Source organism: Plasmodium cynomolgi, chromosome 10, assembly GCF_000321355.1.
Source record: "Plasmodium cynomolgi strain B DNA, chromosome 10, whole genome shotgun sequence".
NCBI lineage: Eukaryota > Apicomplexa > Aconoidasida > Haemosporida > Plasmodiidae > Plasmodium > Plasmodium cynomolgi.
The window spans coordinates 110,615-123,933 of NC_020403.1; the positions used below are offsets into that span (position 1 = coordinate 110,615).

General features: G+C 40.3%; 2 protein-coding genes and 1 non-coding gene across 3 annotated transcripts; 1 reads left to right on the forward strand and 2 right to left on the reverse strand.

The window, feature by feature from the left end:
- Positions 1-342: 342 nt before the first annotated feature.
- PCYB_101210 (hypothetical protein) lies at positions 343-5,846 on the reverse strand (the record flags this gene model as incomplete). The annotated part of the gene is made up of 2 exons (XM_004222670.1): positions 343-4,136; positions 4,187-5,846. The coding sequence occupies 2 exons, from the start codon at positions 5,844-5,846 to the stop codon at positions 343-345; spliced, it is 5,454 nt and encodes a 1,817-aa protein (XP_004222718.1).
- Positions 5,847-8,780: 2,934 nt separating this feature from the next.
- Positions 8,781-11,206, forward strand: PCYB_101220 (hypothetical protein; the record flags this gene model as incomplete). Its single annotated transcript, XM_004222671.1, has 2 exons — positions 8,781-10,940; positions 11,120-11,206. 2 exons carry the CDS (start codon positions 8,781-8,783, stop codon positions 11,204-11,206), a joined length of 2,247 nt encoding a protein of 748 aa, XP_004222719.1.
- A 1,512-nt stretch (positions 11,207-12,718) lies between these two features.
- PCYB_101225 lies at positions 12,719-12,791 on the reverse strand. Its single transcript has one exon. It is a non-coding gene; the product is annotated as a tRNA-Arg (tRNA).
- Between the last annotated feature and the right edge of the window lie 528 nt (positions 12,792-13,319).

Below are 13,319 nucleotides of genomic sequence, written 5' to 3' on the forward strand. Positions count from 1 at the left end.
GGGCTAAAAAAAGACTGCCAAACTGAACAACGGATTGTGGATCCCCATTTTTGCAATTCCATTTAACAGAAACAATTTTCCGATTGGGCAATTTCGTACAGGCAAATAAAAACACATTCCACGGAACGGCAATATGTGCACACAAATGGGTGCATCTACGTGCATGGGTGTGGCAGCACCCCCGTGTGTATGGTGAACCGGGGGGATGCCGTCATCCCCAAAAAGTTGTCTCAAAAAATTTTACTTCCAAAATGTGATGCCCCAAAACGGTTGACACTTACGAACAAAAAAAAAAAAAAAACCACTATTACCCCACTTCGATGCTGAACAGCGAGCCGGCTTTTAGTATGGCTCCCGGTTTGAATCTTCGATCGGTTTGATAATCGTTAGGGGGTCACAATTATACTCGTGCAACTCTTCATTAAATTTAAATTTGGATATATTGCTAAACACGCTATCCTTCTGCAACGTTTTGGAGGACGACAAAATGGAGGTGGAATTCTCCTGCGTTTTGCTAAAGTCGTTGGTTAAATCGATGGTTACATTATTCGTTGTGTTCACAGATGCATCCATTTCTTCGCTCTTTAAACTTTGTAAAACGCCCATATATTTATTGTATAGATCTTGATTATTTGGGGGGTTATTATTCATTTGTTCCTTTTTAGGGTTACTCTCCACGTCGGCTTCCTTGATGTGTGCCTTCTCAAATTTGTTATTGATTTTTTCTCCAAAGGGGGAGCTCATATTTCTGTAGGAATTATTTCCTCCCTCTTCCCTATCTATCAACTCTTTTCTGTTGCCATTCGGGCTGCTATCACTGGTTGTTCCTACCATGTCCTTTTTGTCGACCCTTCCATGTTTTTCTCCCCCTCCATTTTTGCCATAAGAGATTGGCCCTCCCAATCTATTGGCTCCACTCAAAATATGCGAATCGTTCGAGCTGTACAAAATGTTGTTATAATCTGACTCCTTTTTGAAATTTAAATAATTTAATGGCTCACTTGGTTTCTTTTGACCAGAATGGTTATACTGGTCTACGCTGCTACTCTGTGCAAAGTCGGAACTGACTGAGTCAAGCAGGATGCTGCTAGTGTTACTATTAGCCTCGTAACTCGTTTGAGAAATAAAATTGTAACTCCTTTTATCCCCTTCGTCATCGTTATAATCGTCCTTGCCATTGTCTCCCTCGTTTGTTCTTCCACGTGTACCAATAAAGTTTTTGGATGCCCTGTTGCTTTCCTTATTCCTTGATGTGCTCATTAGGGAATTATAATCAGCAAGGTCACTCTTTTTTTTATTTCCACTTGGATAGTCCTTAAACTTGTTCTTACTGCTGGACATTTGCAGTGTAGTAATTTTGCGCGATGCCTTCTTCTTCAAAGGATAATCTGCGCTATTTTTTAAATTTTTTGTGTCATAATTCGATTTTTGTAATTGATTTCTTCGATAGTTACTATCTTTTCCCCTCCCTTCTACATCCACATAATTGTCCGCCTCATCATCCTCGTCGGTGTTGTACGCGGGGTATTTAGTTCGATAATCATCCTTTCCAATTTGTCTATTTTTTATCTTATTCGTTTTCTCCTTTTGGTCATATGTTTTATCATGTGGGGGGGAGTCCGAGTCGTCCCCACGATATTCATTCGGTGGGTTATTTTTTAGACCATTTTGTGGATCCTTTTTTTGGCCACTTTTTGGACCACTTTTTTGACCACTTTTTGGACCACTCTTTGAACCATTTTGCGAACCCCTTCTTGCACCTCCCCCACTGGTGACTTCCCCCCTAGGCTCGTCCTCCCTCAGAGACCAATTGCGCTTAAAGTCGAACAGGATATCTTCGTAAGATTCCTTCCTGGTTCTCTTGTCCGTCTTATACTTACTACCATTTATGTCGTATGTGTTGTTTTTATTTGTGCCGCTCACTTGGGACATTCCCCTGACAAATTTGTTTTGATCCTTGGAGTGGCCATTTTTAGCCCCCTTGTTGATCGACTTCAAATTGAAAATATCTTTTATCTTGGAGCTGTTAAACAGGGAAACGTCGTGGTTGCCCAGGTAGGACGAGGAGTTTTCGCTTCCGCAGTACTCGTCCAGGTTGTCGCGCAGTTTGTCCCTGGGCACGGTGGCGCGGCTGCTGCTTCTACTGCTTCTTCTAGTGTTGCTTCTGCTGCTGCTACTCCCTCCGCGACTTCCACTGCGACCGATGTGGGAGCTTTTCCCTCCCTTCCTCCAACTTCCGCTCTTACCGCCGTCGTTATTATTGTTACTCGCGCTGTTTAGAGCTGACAAAGTCAGCCCCTTCAATGTGGCCGTCGATTGATCATTGCCCCGGTTCGGGCCTCCCCTTGTCGCACCCTTCTTCCTTTTGTCCTTCTTACTGAAGGAGAGGAAATCCATATTAAAACTTCTACTGTTGGAAGAGCTCTCGGATTCTTGCAGCCTTTGGTCATTCCCTGATTTGTCGTTTCTTCCCATAGAATCTAACTTCTCATCGTAGTGATCATTTTCGTTGCTGTCACCTAGGTTGCTTGCATCGTCCTTCATCTTCTTGTTGGTCAAACTGAGTTCATTAACCCCTTCTCCATCGAGCAGGTCGTTCAGGCTGTCTATAATTCCATCTTCCTCATCGTCCCTTATTTTTATTTCTTGTCTATCCTCTGTGCCATTTTTATATTTTTTGCCAAAACTATTTTTATTCGAGTTGATAAAGATGGTAAAGTCGTCATCGTAGTCATACATTTCGTTTTCCTCTTTTGAGTTCTCATTATTAGTGCAGTTCAGTTGGTAGAATCCTTCCTTCGGTGTGCCGCTCTTTTCTTCCTTCCTTTCTTCCCTTGCGGGGTCACTCTCTGAATGCCTATTTGGGAATCCCTCCCTGTCTATGTGAGCATCCTTTTCGGAAGGGGCACCAACTCCACCAACACGTACCAACTCCTCTGCGCTACGAAAAAATGTCTTCGAAAAATCGCACACGTTATTCTTCTGATGAGTGTCCAACTCACTTTTCAATTTTTCGATAATGATAATATTATCATTATTGTTTATAGTCAGCTCGTCGATTTCTTTCTTCAACCGTTGAATCATTTTTTCATAGGAGTTATATTTCTTCTGCGCTTCCATGTGGAATTCATTATACGCCATGGTGTTCTGTTCGAATTTGTTTTCCTTTTCTTGGAGGAGTTCCAACTTGATAGTTTTTTCGTTTAAATTTTCCCTCAACGATTTAATTTCATTTTTTAAGATAATTTCTTGTTCCTCCTTCTGCAGATGCATTTTATTTATTTCGCTAATGTTATTTTGGACATATTTGACATTGTTTTCGTATTCGCTAAGTTGTTTCCTCAAATCGTGTATAATGCTTTTGCTTTGTATGATTTCATTTTCGTATTGTGTTTTGTCGATGGCTACTTTGGTGAGTGCATCTAGTGAATCATCCCTTTGTGCCTTCAAGTTGGCAATCTCTATTGACAGCGTCTGTATGTAGGTCTCTAAGTTTTTAATTTTATCAACGGACTTTTTCAATTCCGATTGGATCTTTATTGCTGCGTCTTCTATTATCGTTTTTTCTTGTAAAATAATTTTATAGTCATCTTCGATTTTTTTCAAGTGACTATTTGTTACATTTAGCAAGTGAATTTCCTGCTGTAATTGTTGAATGATTAAGGTACTGTTGGCATTATGAGATGAATTCGTTATCTGTAAATTTTTATTTTCCTTTAACACTTCATTGTATTGTATGGTGAGATCTCCATACTGTTTGTTCACATTTTCTAGCTTTTCCTTAAAACTTTGGATAACTTCATCCTTTTTATCCAATAGGGATGCGAATTCGTCTATCTGATTGCTGGAATCTATCAAATCCTCCTTTAACTTTTTTATTTCATTTTTATAGACTTCTATTTTCTGCTTTTGTAGTATGTTTCCATCCTTCAGCTCGTCAATTTTGTCATTTGCTTCGCTCAACTTATTTAGCAAATTGTGAATATACTCTGTCAAGTGTTTCTTCGTTTCGTTCGAAAAAGACATGATGTTATTAAATTCGGCTGACTCTAATTTCAGATTATTTATGGTATTCTTGTTCAGATTAAATTCACTTTCTTTCACTTTTATTTGTTTTTCTAAATTTTTTAGTTCCTCTTTCAGAATGGCAATTTCGCTTTTTTCCTCACTGTATTTCTTCTCATACTTATCGTCTTTTTTTCTTCCTTCAGTTCTACTTTCAGTGTTTCCAAAACGGAGTGCAATTCGTGTAGTTCTCTTTCAAGGTTTCTTCGCTTCATCACCGCTTCGTCTCCCTCGCTGGAATTATCCGATCGGTTTTCATCCCTCACGTTGGAGGCCCTATCCTTTTGAAGTTCCCCACCTCTGTTATCATCCACCCGATGCAGCTTCTCATACTTCTTCTCCTCCTCGTTCTTCATCTGCAATTCCGTCTCCAACAGTTTTACCCTATTTTTGAGATGATAAATTTCTCTGTTTCTCGATTTTACCATTTTACTTAAGTCGCTGTCCTTCCTCACAGAGCCTCCATTTTTCGTCTGCACATCCCCACTTAGGGTATCCCCATCCGGATCGAAGGTACACATCGTGAGCTCCCTGTTGAGATGTTCACTTGGAGCGCTTTCACATGCCGACTCGTCATCGTTGGACTCCTTCTGCTCCTTAATATCATTGATCATCCTCAGTTCGTTCAATTTTCTGATTTCAATTTCGTACTCACTTAATCGTTTCTTCAGGTACTTTATTTCTGTGTTTTTCTGTTCCACTAGGAGTTCGGCCCCAACGGGAGATTCCTTCCCATTTTGCCCCGTAGAACCGCTTTTGTTTTCTCCCTCTGTGAGATGATCCCCATCCTGTGGCTGCCCGTCAGTATTATGCTCCCCATTCTTTCCCTCACCATCGCTATCCTTCCGCATGCGGTCTATCTCCACTTTGAACTCTTTACATAAATTCTTGTAGTAGGATAATTCTTTTCCTAACGATATGGTGTGTTCGTTGATTAGGCTGCTTCCCATTTGACATAACTTCTTTTCCTTTTTCTTAATTTTGTCAATTTCAAAATCGTCAAATGATTTCGTTCTGTTGTTAAAGGAAGAGAAGTCATCACCAGATACGTCCTCCGTGGATTCATCAAATTTTCCTTTCTTCTCATTTTGTAGCATCTCCAAGGTGAGCTTCAACTTTTTATTTTCCTTCATATAGTTCTCTTTCAACTTACATTCCTCCTCCACTTGTTTGCACAATTCCGAAATTTTGCATTCGTACTGTTTGGATGCTGCGGATAGGCTCTGCTCATTCTGAGCGGTTTGGCTTGACTCATTAGGGACAACTCCAGCACCTACCTGATCATGCGTGTCGTCCCCCTCTCCGTACTCCCCGCTCAAGAACAAATTGCTGCCGATTTTTCCATCCCCTCTCTCTTTTGTCTCCAAATGAGAGTTGTTCTTTCTCGTCTCATTTACCAACTCTTTGTATCTCTTCTGCGAGTCTTCATACTTATCCGACAGCTTTTGAAAATTCTGAATGGCCTGAATCAGATCATCAAAAATTATTTGCACTAATGGTGTGCAGGACAGGCATAAGGACCCCTTATAATTTAAATTGTTCAATCTTTTTCTTAATTTTTTATAACTTAAATTGTTGTCAACATCGTTTGCCGCTTTTTCCACTGCCGCTTTTTCCACTGCGGCCTTTTCCATTGCGGCCTTTTCCATTGAGGCCTTTTCCATTGAGGCCTTTTCCATTGAGGCCTTTTCCACTTTCTCACTTTTGCTGCAATTTTTATTTTCCTTCTCTGAGAAATGTTTCCCCTTTTTGCTTTCTCCACCGTTTGAATTTTTTCTCATTTTTTGGTTAACCCCTACGGAGGATGTCCCCTGCTTTGTAAAACATTTTTTCGTTTCACTCTTTTTTGTCCCCCCCTTCAAGTCACTACTTGTGCGTCCCTTCCGTGTTTCCATCTTTTTTCTCACGACGGGGGCATGATGTTACAAGGAGGTAACTGCTGTAGAGGGTAGTGGTGGTGGTGGTTCTCTTCTCTATTTTTGGCTATTTCGCCACTCTGCACGTCCAATTTGTTGATACGCTGGGGAAGGATCCCCAAATAGAGAGGTAGGTCTTGTAAATAGAAGAACACACTGCTAACGAGTGCTACTCCTACGTGGTACTCCCCACAAGTCAGTGAGACGCGAGTGCTACTACGTGCCAAATTTATAATTAAACGATGCGCATGATCAATCCAGATGACGTATCATCGCATCTTCAAAAGGGGGAAAAAAACAATTATTTTTCAAAATAATTTCCAAAAAAAAGTTTACGCCTTACACATGAACAGAGCCTACTGCGATTAGCAAGTCCTTGGCCAAGTCCAGCTGAATTCTTGCCCTTAAAAAATATGCACATATATCCACATGTTTACGTGTGAGGGGCTTATTTATTTAAAAAAAAAAAAAAATGCGCAATCTTAGGCAGCAAAATGGAATGTGCAATTTTGCACAAATTTGCAAGCTGGGGAAACTAAGGGGGTGGAAACATGCGGAAAGGGCAGAAAAAAAAAAAAAATTCAAAAAAGTAAGGAGAAAAATAAAAGGTGAGAAAATTTATGGAGAATAAAAAAGAAGCCATTTAGAACGCCCGCAAAATGGTGCCACTTAATTACACGAAAGCAAAAATGACATTTTGAATGTTCCTTTTTTTTTTTTTTTTTGCCAAGTGGAAAATTCTTAGGACATACTGCGTGGTGTGCTTAAAAAGTATTTTTTCCCTCCCTCAGGAAAAAAAAAAAAATATGATCTCACTTTATTTATTTTTTTTTCTCGGGATGTACTTTCCCTGAATGTGTAAGACATTTTCACTTTCGTAAATTTTTTAGGAAAGTGTAAGAACTCCCGTCATGTGTGTTTCGTTTCTTCCACTTTTTCAGCATTCACATTTCGCGCATTGAAAAGGACGTCATTTTGTGCCTGCGCAAGTAGGAAAAATAGTCTTAACATGTAGAGAAGTGTCGCCCACTGACAATGGCGCAAATATAAAAAGTGGGGTAAAAACATAGACAATTTTGGATGAAAAAATTATTTACAAATTTCCCTTTATGAATTGTTCTCCCACGTTTTTAATCACATTTTTCGTTCTCGAAGATTTCCTTTTTCATGTAACTCTTTATGAAAAAAAATGGCAGCTCATGGAACGCTTGCAAAATAGGGGGATCATCCCAGTTGGGAGTCCTTCCTCCTTTTTTTTTTTTGTTTATTCCTCTTTTCACTTTTCCTATTATGTGGATAAGAAATGAGTTAACAAAAGTGCCTCCTCTATACATTAACTCCACAACGATTAAAATATACCGCATGGTGAAGCGGTAAAACAAGGGTAAGCACCGATACAACCATTTCTCTGCGAAAAAGAAAAATGGGGACAAAATCAATCCCCGAGGTTGTAACATCTGAGCACAGTTTGACAGGCACATAGGTCCTCCCTTCTCGTTTATGAATCCGTTCCATGCAAAATTTCGAGGCGCGCATTAAATGGTGTCTCGAAAATGTTTTGCTGATGTGGAATATTCAACCACCCAATTTGTGCAAAAAGGGGACAAAATATCTCAAGCGTATGGGATATAAATGTCCCAAAATTTACGGCATATTCATGTGCACCCCGTTTACTAGCCAACGAAGTGCCCCTCGCAGTGCAGTTCTTTTCCGTTTAGAAATAGGTACAATTGAAGGCAAATCCGTTAGCAGCATAGAAAGGTTTCTTCTCTGTGTTTAATTTAACGGGACGCCGCTTCCATTTCGCGGCAGCCAGCTCGTGAAAGGTTTACTCGTCATAAGGTGCTCCCTTTACCCTAAGCGCATACAAACGAAGATGGGCGAATTGATCATAATTTGTTGTTTCCTTATCGAATCACACGTATAGCAACAAACTGTTGCTGTTTTGCCTCTACGCGTGACGGTAACTCACTGAGAGAAACACCCACCTTCCCCCCACCTTATGTGGTCGAAAAGAACGATTGTGCCCCCTCGAAAAATAAACTTTCACACCTATATACATCTGCAGAGTACCAACTGTAGAGGGGAAACCTCACTCGACTGATGAGCCCATATCCCCCGCGTTTCCACTCCGCAAAGGGGGTCAAAACAAATTGGCCGTTACCCTCTCAGCAAGATGAAAAGCGAAGCCACAGATTTTGTACGTCCTACCGCTGAAGTAGATACCAAAAAATGAGTGTAACTTCCCTTTTTCTTAACCCCCTAAAGGGTAAACTACTCAACAAAGTGAAAAATGACAAAGGCTACCTACTGTACAGCACGGTGACCAAAAGATTTGGAGAACTTCACCAGCCAAGAACAAAAAGCGAAAAGAAGAGTCACCTAGAAATGATTGACGAGGTGTACTTTGACATGGCCGACGCGATGAGAGAAAAGAACAAACTAGAAATAGAAGAATATAGCAGCCTACATAGAAACATTTCCGAAATTATATTGAACCATAACACATCTAAGAAGAACGAAGTTGTGAAGAACATAATGCGATACTGCATCGAGTTGAGCAGAAGTAGCAAAACGGACGATCAAAGAAATAAAAAAAAAAAAAAGGGGGGGAGACACGAACGAAGTACAAATAATGGAAGAAGAAGTAGACGAAGTAGCAGAAGTAGAAGAAGAAAAAAAAAAGACGTCCTGAATATTATCAAGTGCAACATAAAAGAGCACTCTGGTCAGTTCAATTCATGCGAAATAGGAATCATCCTCAAGTGCCTCCTCAAAATCAAAGTGAACGATCCATGCATGGTCAACACACTACTGCAACATTATTTTAGGCGAAATATGAAGTTTTCTCAGTATGGGTCTTTATATGTACTGTGCGCTTTTGCCAAGTTAAAGCTACTACCTGAGCATGAAAATAAATTCAAACTCTTGTGTGCAGACATAGTGAAAAAAATTAACAATTTTGAGTTCAAAAATTTATGCTTGGTTTGTAACTACTTGTCGTCCTTGTACAACTTTAACAGATTTTACATCAGAAATGTGGTGGAGCAGATATGCTCATATCTTATTGGGAAATGTTCACACGGGGAAGACCCCCATGAGGGAGACGCAGGTGTATACCCTGATTCAGTGTGGTGTCCCGATTCGATTCACTACGTGGCGAATGCATGTGCCAGGGTTAACCACTTGAACAAAGAACTGTTTCAATTTTTGAAGAACAAAATTGAAGAGAAAGCCGCGTACTTTTCCATAGATCAGCTGGTTTCCCTAACAAATGCGTACAGCAAATTTAAAAGTGCAGAAGAGGCAAACTTTTTGACATTATACATACGCATAGCAGAAGAATTAATAAATAAATCGTATTTGCTCAAACCAAGACATTTGAGCGTTTTAGCAAACTCGTTTAATAATGCATGTGTGCTACATGAGGAACTGTTTCACATCATAACTCAAAATAGTTTACTCCTTTTGAGTTCTTTTGAACCAAAACAGATCGTAATGATTATACATGCGTACGTAAATATAGGCTTATCAAATAATGCACTTCTAGAGTCTATCTGGAATACTGCCGCAGTATTTATTCAGGACTACACCCTGCAGGAGTTGTCCATGTTGTTGCAGGCCTATACAAAAAGTTCGCAACACCGACAGGATTTCTTCCACCAACTGAGCCGCAAAATTTACTCGCTCATTACAACATCTTATCCATTTCTGGAACAAAATGGAACTGTCAATTCTATAACATACACTGATCACAAGTACGCAGAAATGATCGAAAAGGCCATGGGGGTTTACAATTTAACTCCAGAAAGGACCACATCAGAAAAGCTCTTCCCCATTTTATACCTTTTAATTAATCACCAATATTATTGCAGTTATGTGGATAACCTCTTAACCAAGCAGGGCGCCAAACAGGATTGTCGTCTCCATTCGGGGGAGCACATCCAAATTGAGAGCCCCTCAAAGGAACCACCAACAAGGAATGAATTAAATTCAAATAAACATCTTAACAGCTTTAATGGACACACGATGAATGACGAAAAGAACGAGTCATACCCTTTTTTGACCAGACCGGTGGGAACGTTGGGGATGGAAGAACTTCCTCACGCTAATCATTGTAGTGACCATTACAGTGAGACGTCTCATTTGACTTCAACTTTATCTGGTAAAACCAAACGACAGAAAAGTGTCGATCCAAATGAGGATCCTAACCCTGATAAGGGTGACACCCAAGTGAAACATCTCGATGAGAATCGCTCCCCTAGCGGAAACAACCCCCCGTCCGAGGTACCCAAAATGAACTACTCTAACAGCTCAAATAACCATTCCTTGGACACAGACAAAATGGAACAACTGTTAATAACACATATGAGTAAAGACATAAATTCTACCTTGGTATGCTCAATAATTTATTCATTAATTAAAGGGAACTGCTTGCTCCAGTATGACTTGCTCATATGTCTATCCAAATTAGCACTCATCTTTCTAAAGCAGTTTAAAAGTTCAGAGCTAGCCAATGTGTGTTCTGCTCTGTCAGAGGCTTACGTACGTGCGTCCGATGAAAATAATAGGCAGAATGAACTCATAGCGAAATGGCAAAATGAGAGGAACTCGGAGGAAATCGCTGATGAGGGAGCTGCTCGGTCTCAAACTGCCTCAACATCCAGCGTGCAGACCCCCAATGGGAAAAACAAAATTGAGAAGAACGCACCAACCTACGATGAACATCTGTACAATTCGTCGAAGCAATATTTAACCATGTGCACCCTCTTTTTCGATAACGTGCAATCCCATTTGGGAAAGAAAAAAAGTTCATTTGCCGATGTGCACAGTACGTACAAATTGATAACTGCCTTCGGAGGACTGCGGATGAGCAAGTACTCCTCCATCTCTTTGCATTTATTTAGGCTCTCTCTCCTGGAGATTAAGCAGTTGTCCTATTTGCCCCTCCAGAAGATGGTAATTCATGTGCGCAGCGGCGATGTAGGAAGCGCGTCGTGTTGGAGGTGCAGACCACCCGATACAGCTCGACACCACCCGGTATAGCCCGATACCACCCTACACCACCTGCTTACAGTGCCCTTCTTACATTTCTCCGCCACTAAAATGCTCCCCCTTGTTCGAACCCCGTCCCACAGGCAAACGCGTTCATGCAAATGAACGTCTACAATGAAGACGTCTATGCATTTATAAACAAAATACAAAAGACGAAAAAGAACAAATGAGCCTTGTCATCCATGTTATTTGGAGACCCCTTTTTTTTAAAGTACACCTTTTTTTTTGTGAACAAATCTGAATAGTAATTTTTACGGCAACTCTTGGCGATTTTTTTCTAATTACATTATAGCGTGCCTTTGCAAGTGCATAACCTACGAGGAAAATTCTCCACTCATCTCATGTGCACATGTCTACGCTAAGACGTTTCCACAATTGTATCACCCTCTGCAATAAATCCCATTGTACATCGTCATAAATGAACGTGATGTCCAACAATGGAAGGGCGTCCTGCAGGTGCCCAATTTTACTCTTCCCGGATTTGTCTGCTTCATTTTTTTTTTTGCGTAAAAACGTGAATCACACATTTTGAGATAAATCTACAAAGAAAATTACATCATCGTCATGTGAACTGCGCAAATGTTGTTTGCTATAAGTGTCAACTGGTCGGTTCCGTGACTTTGCGCAGTTCATAGGGACACCACTTCATACACGCAAAAATAGGAAGCATCGTTTTATGAGAGCATACCAAATAAAATGATTCGATAGGGCAAATGCGCAGCATGGTTTTATTTGGTCTAACAGACTGTTGCAACCGTTTCACAGTCTCTTTCCGCATGGTCTCCACGAATGATCCGTTTCGATGGTGCCTTCACTTTGTACAAGCATGTGCGCACAGAAAATTTCGTTTATATATCCGTCCTGTGACCCCCATTTTGTGTGCCTCTTAACCATGTGCAGTTCTTTTTAGCCTCTACAACTCTTATGCCTCCCTCCATTGGGTTTACTCTCCGCGTTACACTATCATTTCTTTTTCAACACGATGGACAATTCCATAATGGTATGTTCGCTCCAATGGATGCGCGCACAAACTGGCTCGAAGCTGAAGTGGGGAAAACAAATCAAGAGATGTACACCCTTTTCGTCGTCCCTATTTTATTTCCTATTATGTTCTCCTCTGTCCCTTGTGCATTCCCATTCTACAATGTAAATTATTTTTAAATCGAGATGACCAGTACTTAAAACGTATAGGAGAAAAAAAAAAAAATGTACATTCGTGCAAACATAGAAAGAAGGGAATCCTTGAACGAACCCAATCTTACGCATAAGCCCCCATAGTCACTTAGCTATCCCCCTATTGTAGGTTGCATTTTGGCTTCCTCACGACGTGGGGTCTCTTCCCACCGAGGCAAATAATCATATGTATTTTTTTGTATCGTTCTCTATTGAAAAGGAATGTAATCCGCTTTAGAAAAAAAATTGGAAAATTTGCACTAACCTATTTGACACATGCAGGTCAAAAAAAAAAAAAAAACTCTTATTGCCAAAGCTTATTTCCCCCTAACTGGGATCTTCCCTCGTATACAGTTTTATACTCAAGGAGCGCAAAAATTACCTGTGTACTTTGCACGCTTGTACAAATGAAAAAAACGAACAGCACAAACATATACATTCGGATAATACGCGCTGCGCTTAATCAGTACATGAAGCTGCTCCCACGATTAGAAAAAAAAAAAATTTTCAGACGGCGACGGGACTCGAACCCGCAATCTTCGGTTCCGAAGACCGACGCCTTATCCATTAGGCTACGCCGTCACTGTTATAAATTCTACAACGTGAGCTTTGTATCGGATTTTTTAATTGCCCCTATTATTTGTGTACTTTTTATTCGCTATGTACATGCCATTGTAAGGAGTTAATTTAAAGTCAAATATGCCTTTTCTCGCTTTAAAAAAAAAGGTTCCTTTTTTTGCTGCACGTTTGTTCGTGCGTTGGCCAAATTTATGCCCCTTCGAGGAGCTCCTCAACAGCCCGCAGGAAAATTTCGGCGCTCGCCAACACAAGGACAGTTTGCCAATCCCGTAAATTGTTTATATGCGAATTTTATGACATTAAAATGAAAGATAGAGAAATGGGGCCAAATAAAAAGTGAAAAAATGAACGCGTCGAAGTAAAATAATAATGCGAAAATAAAGCGTTAAAGGTACGAATGTTTGGCGCAAAATGCAGGGGAAAATGACAAAGCGAAAACTCCTCCCCCCGCCTTTCGACAAAGAACCAAACTTAACGAACTCGCAACATTTGCATTAAAATGAAGAACAAATGACTTAAGCTGAAGAAGAA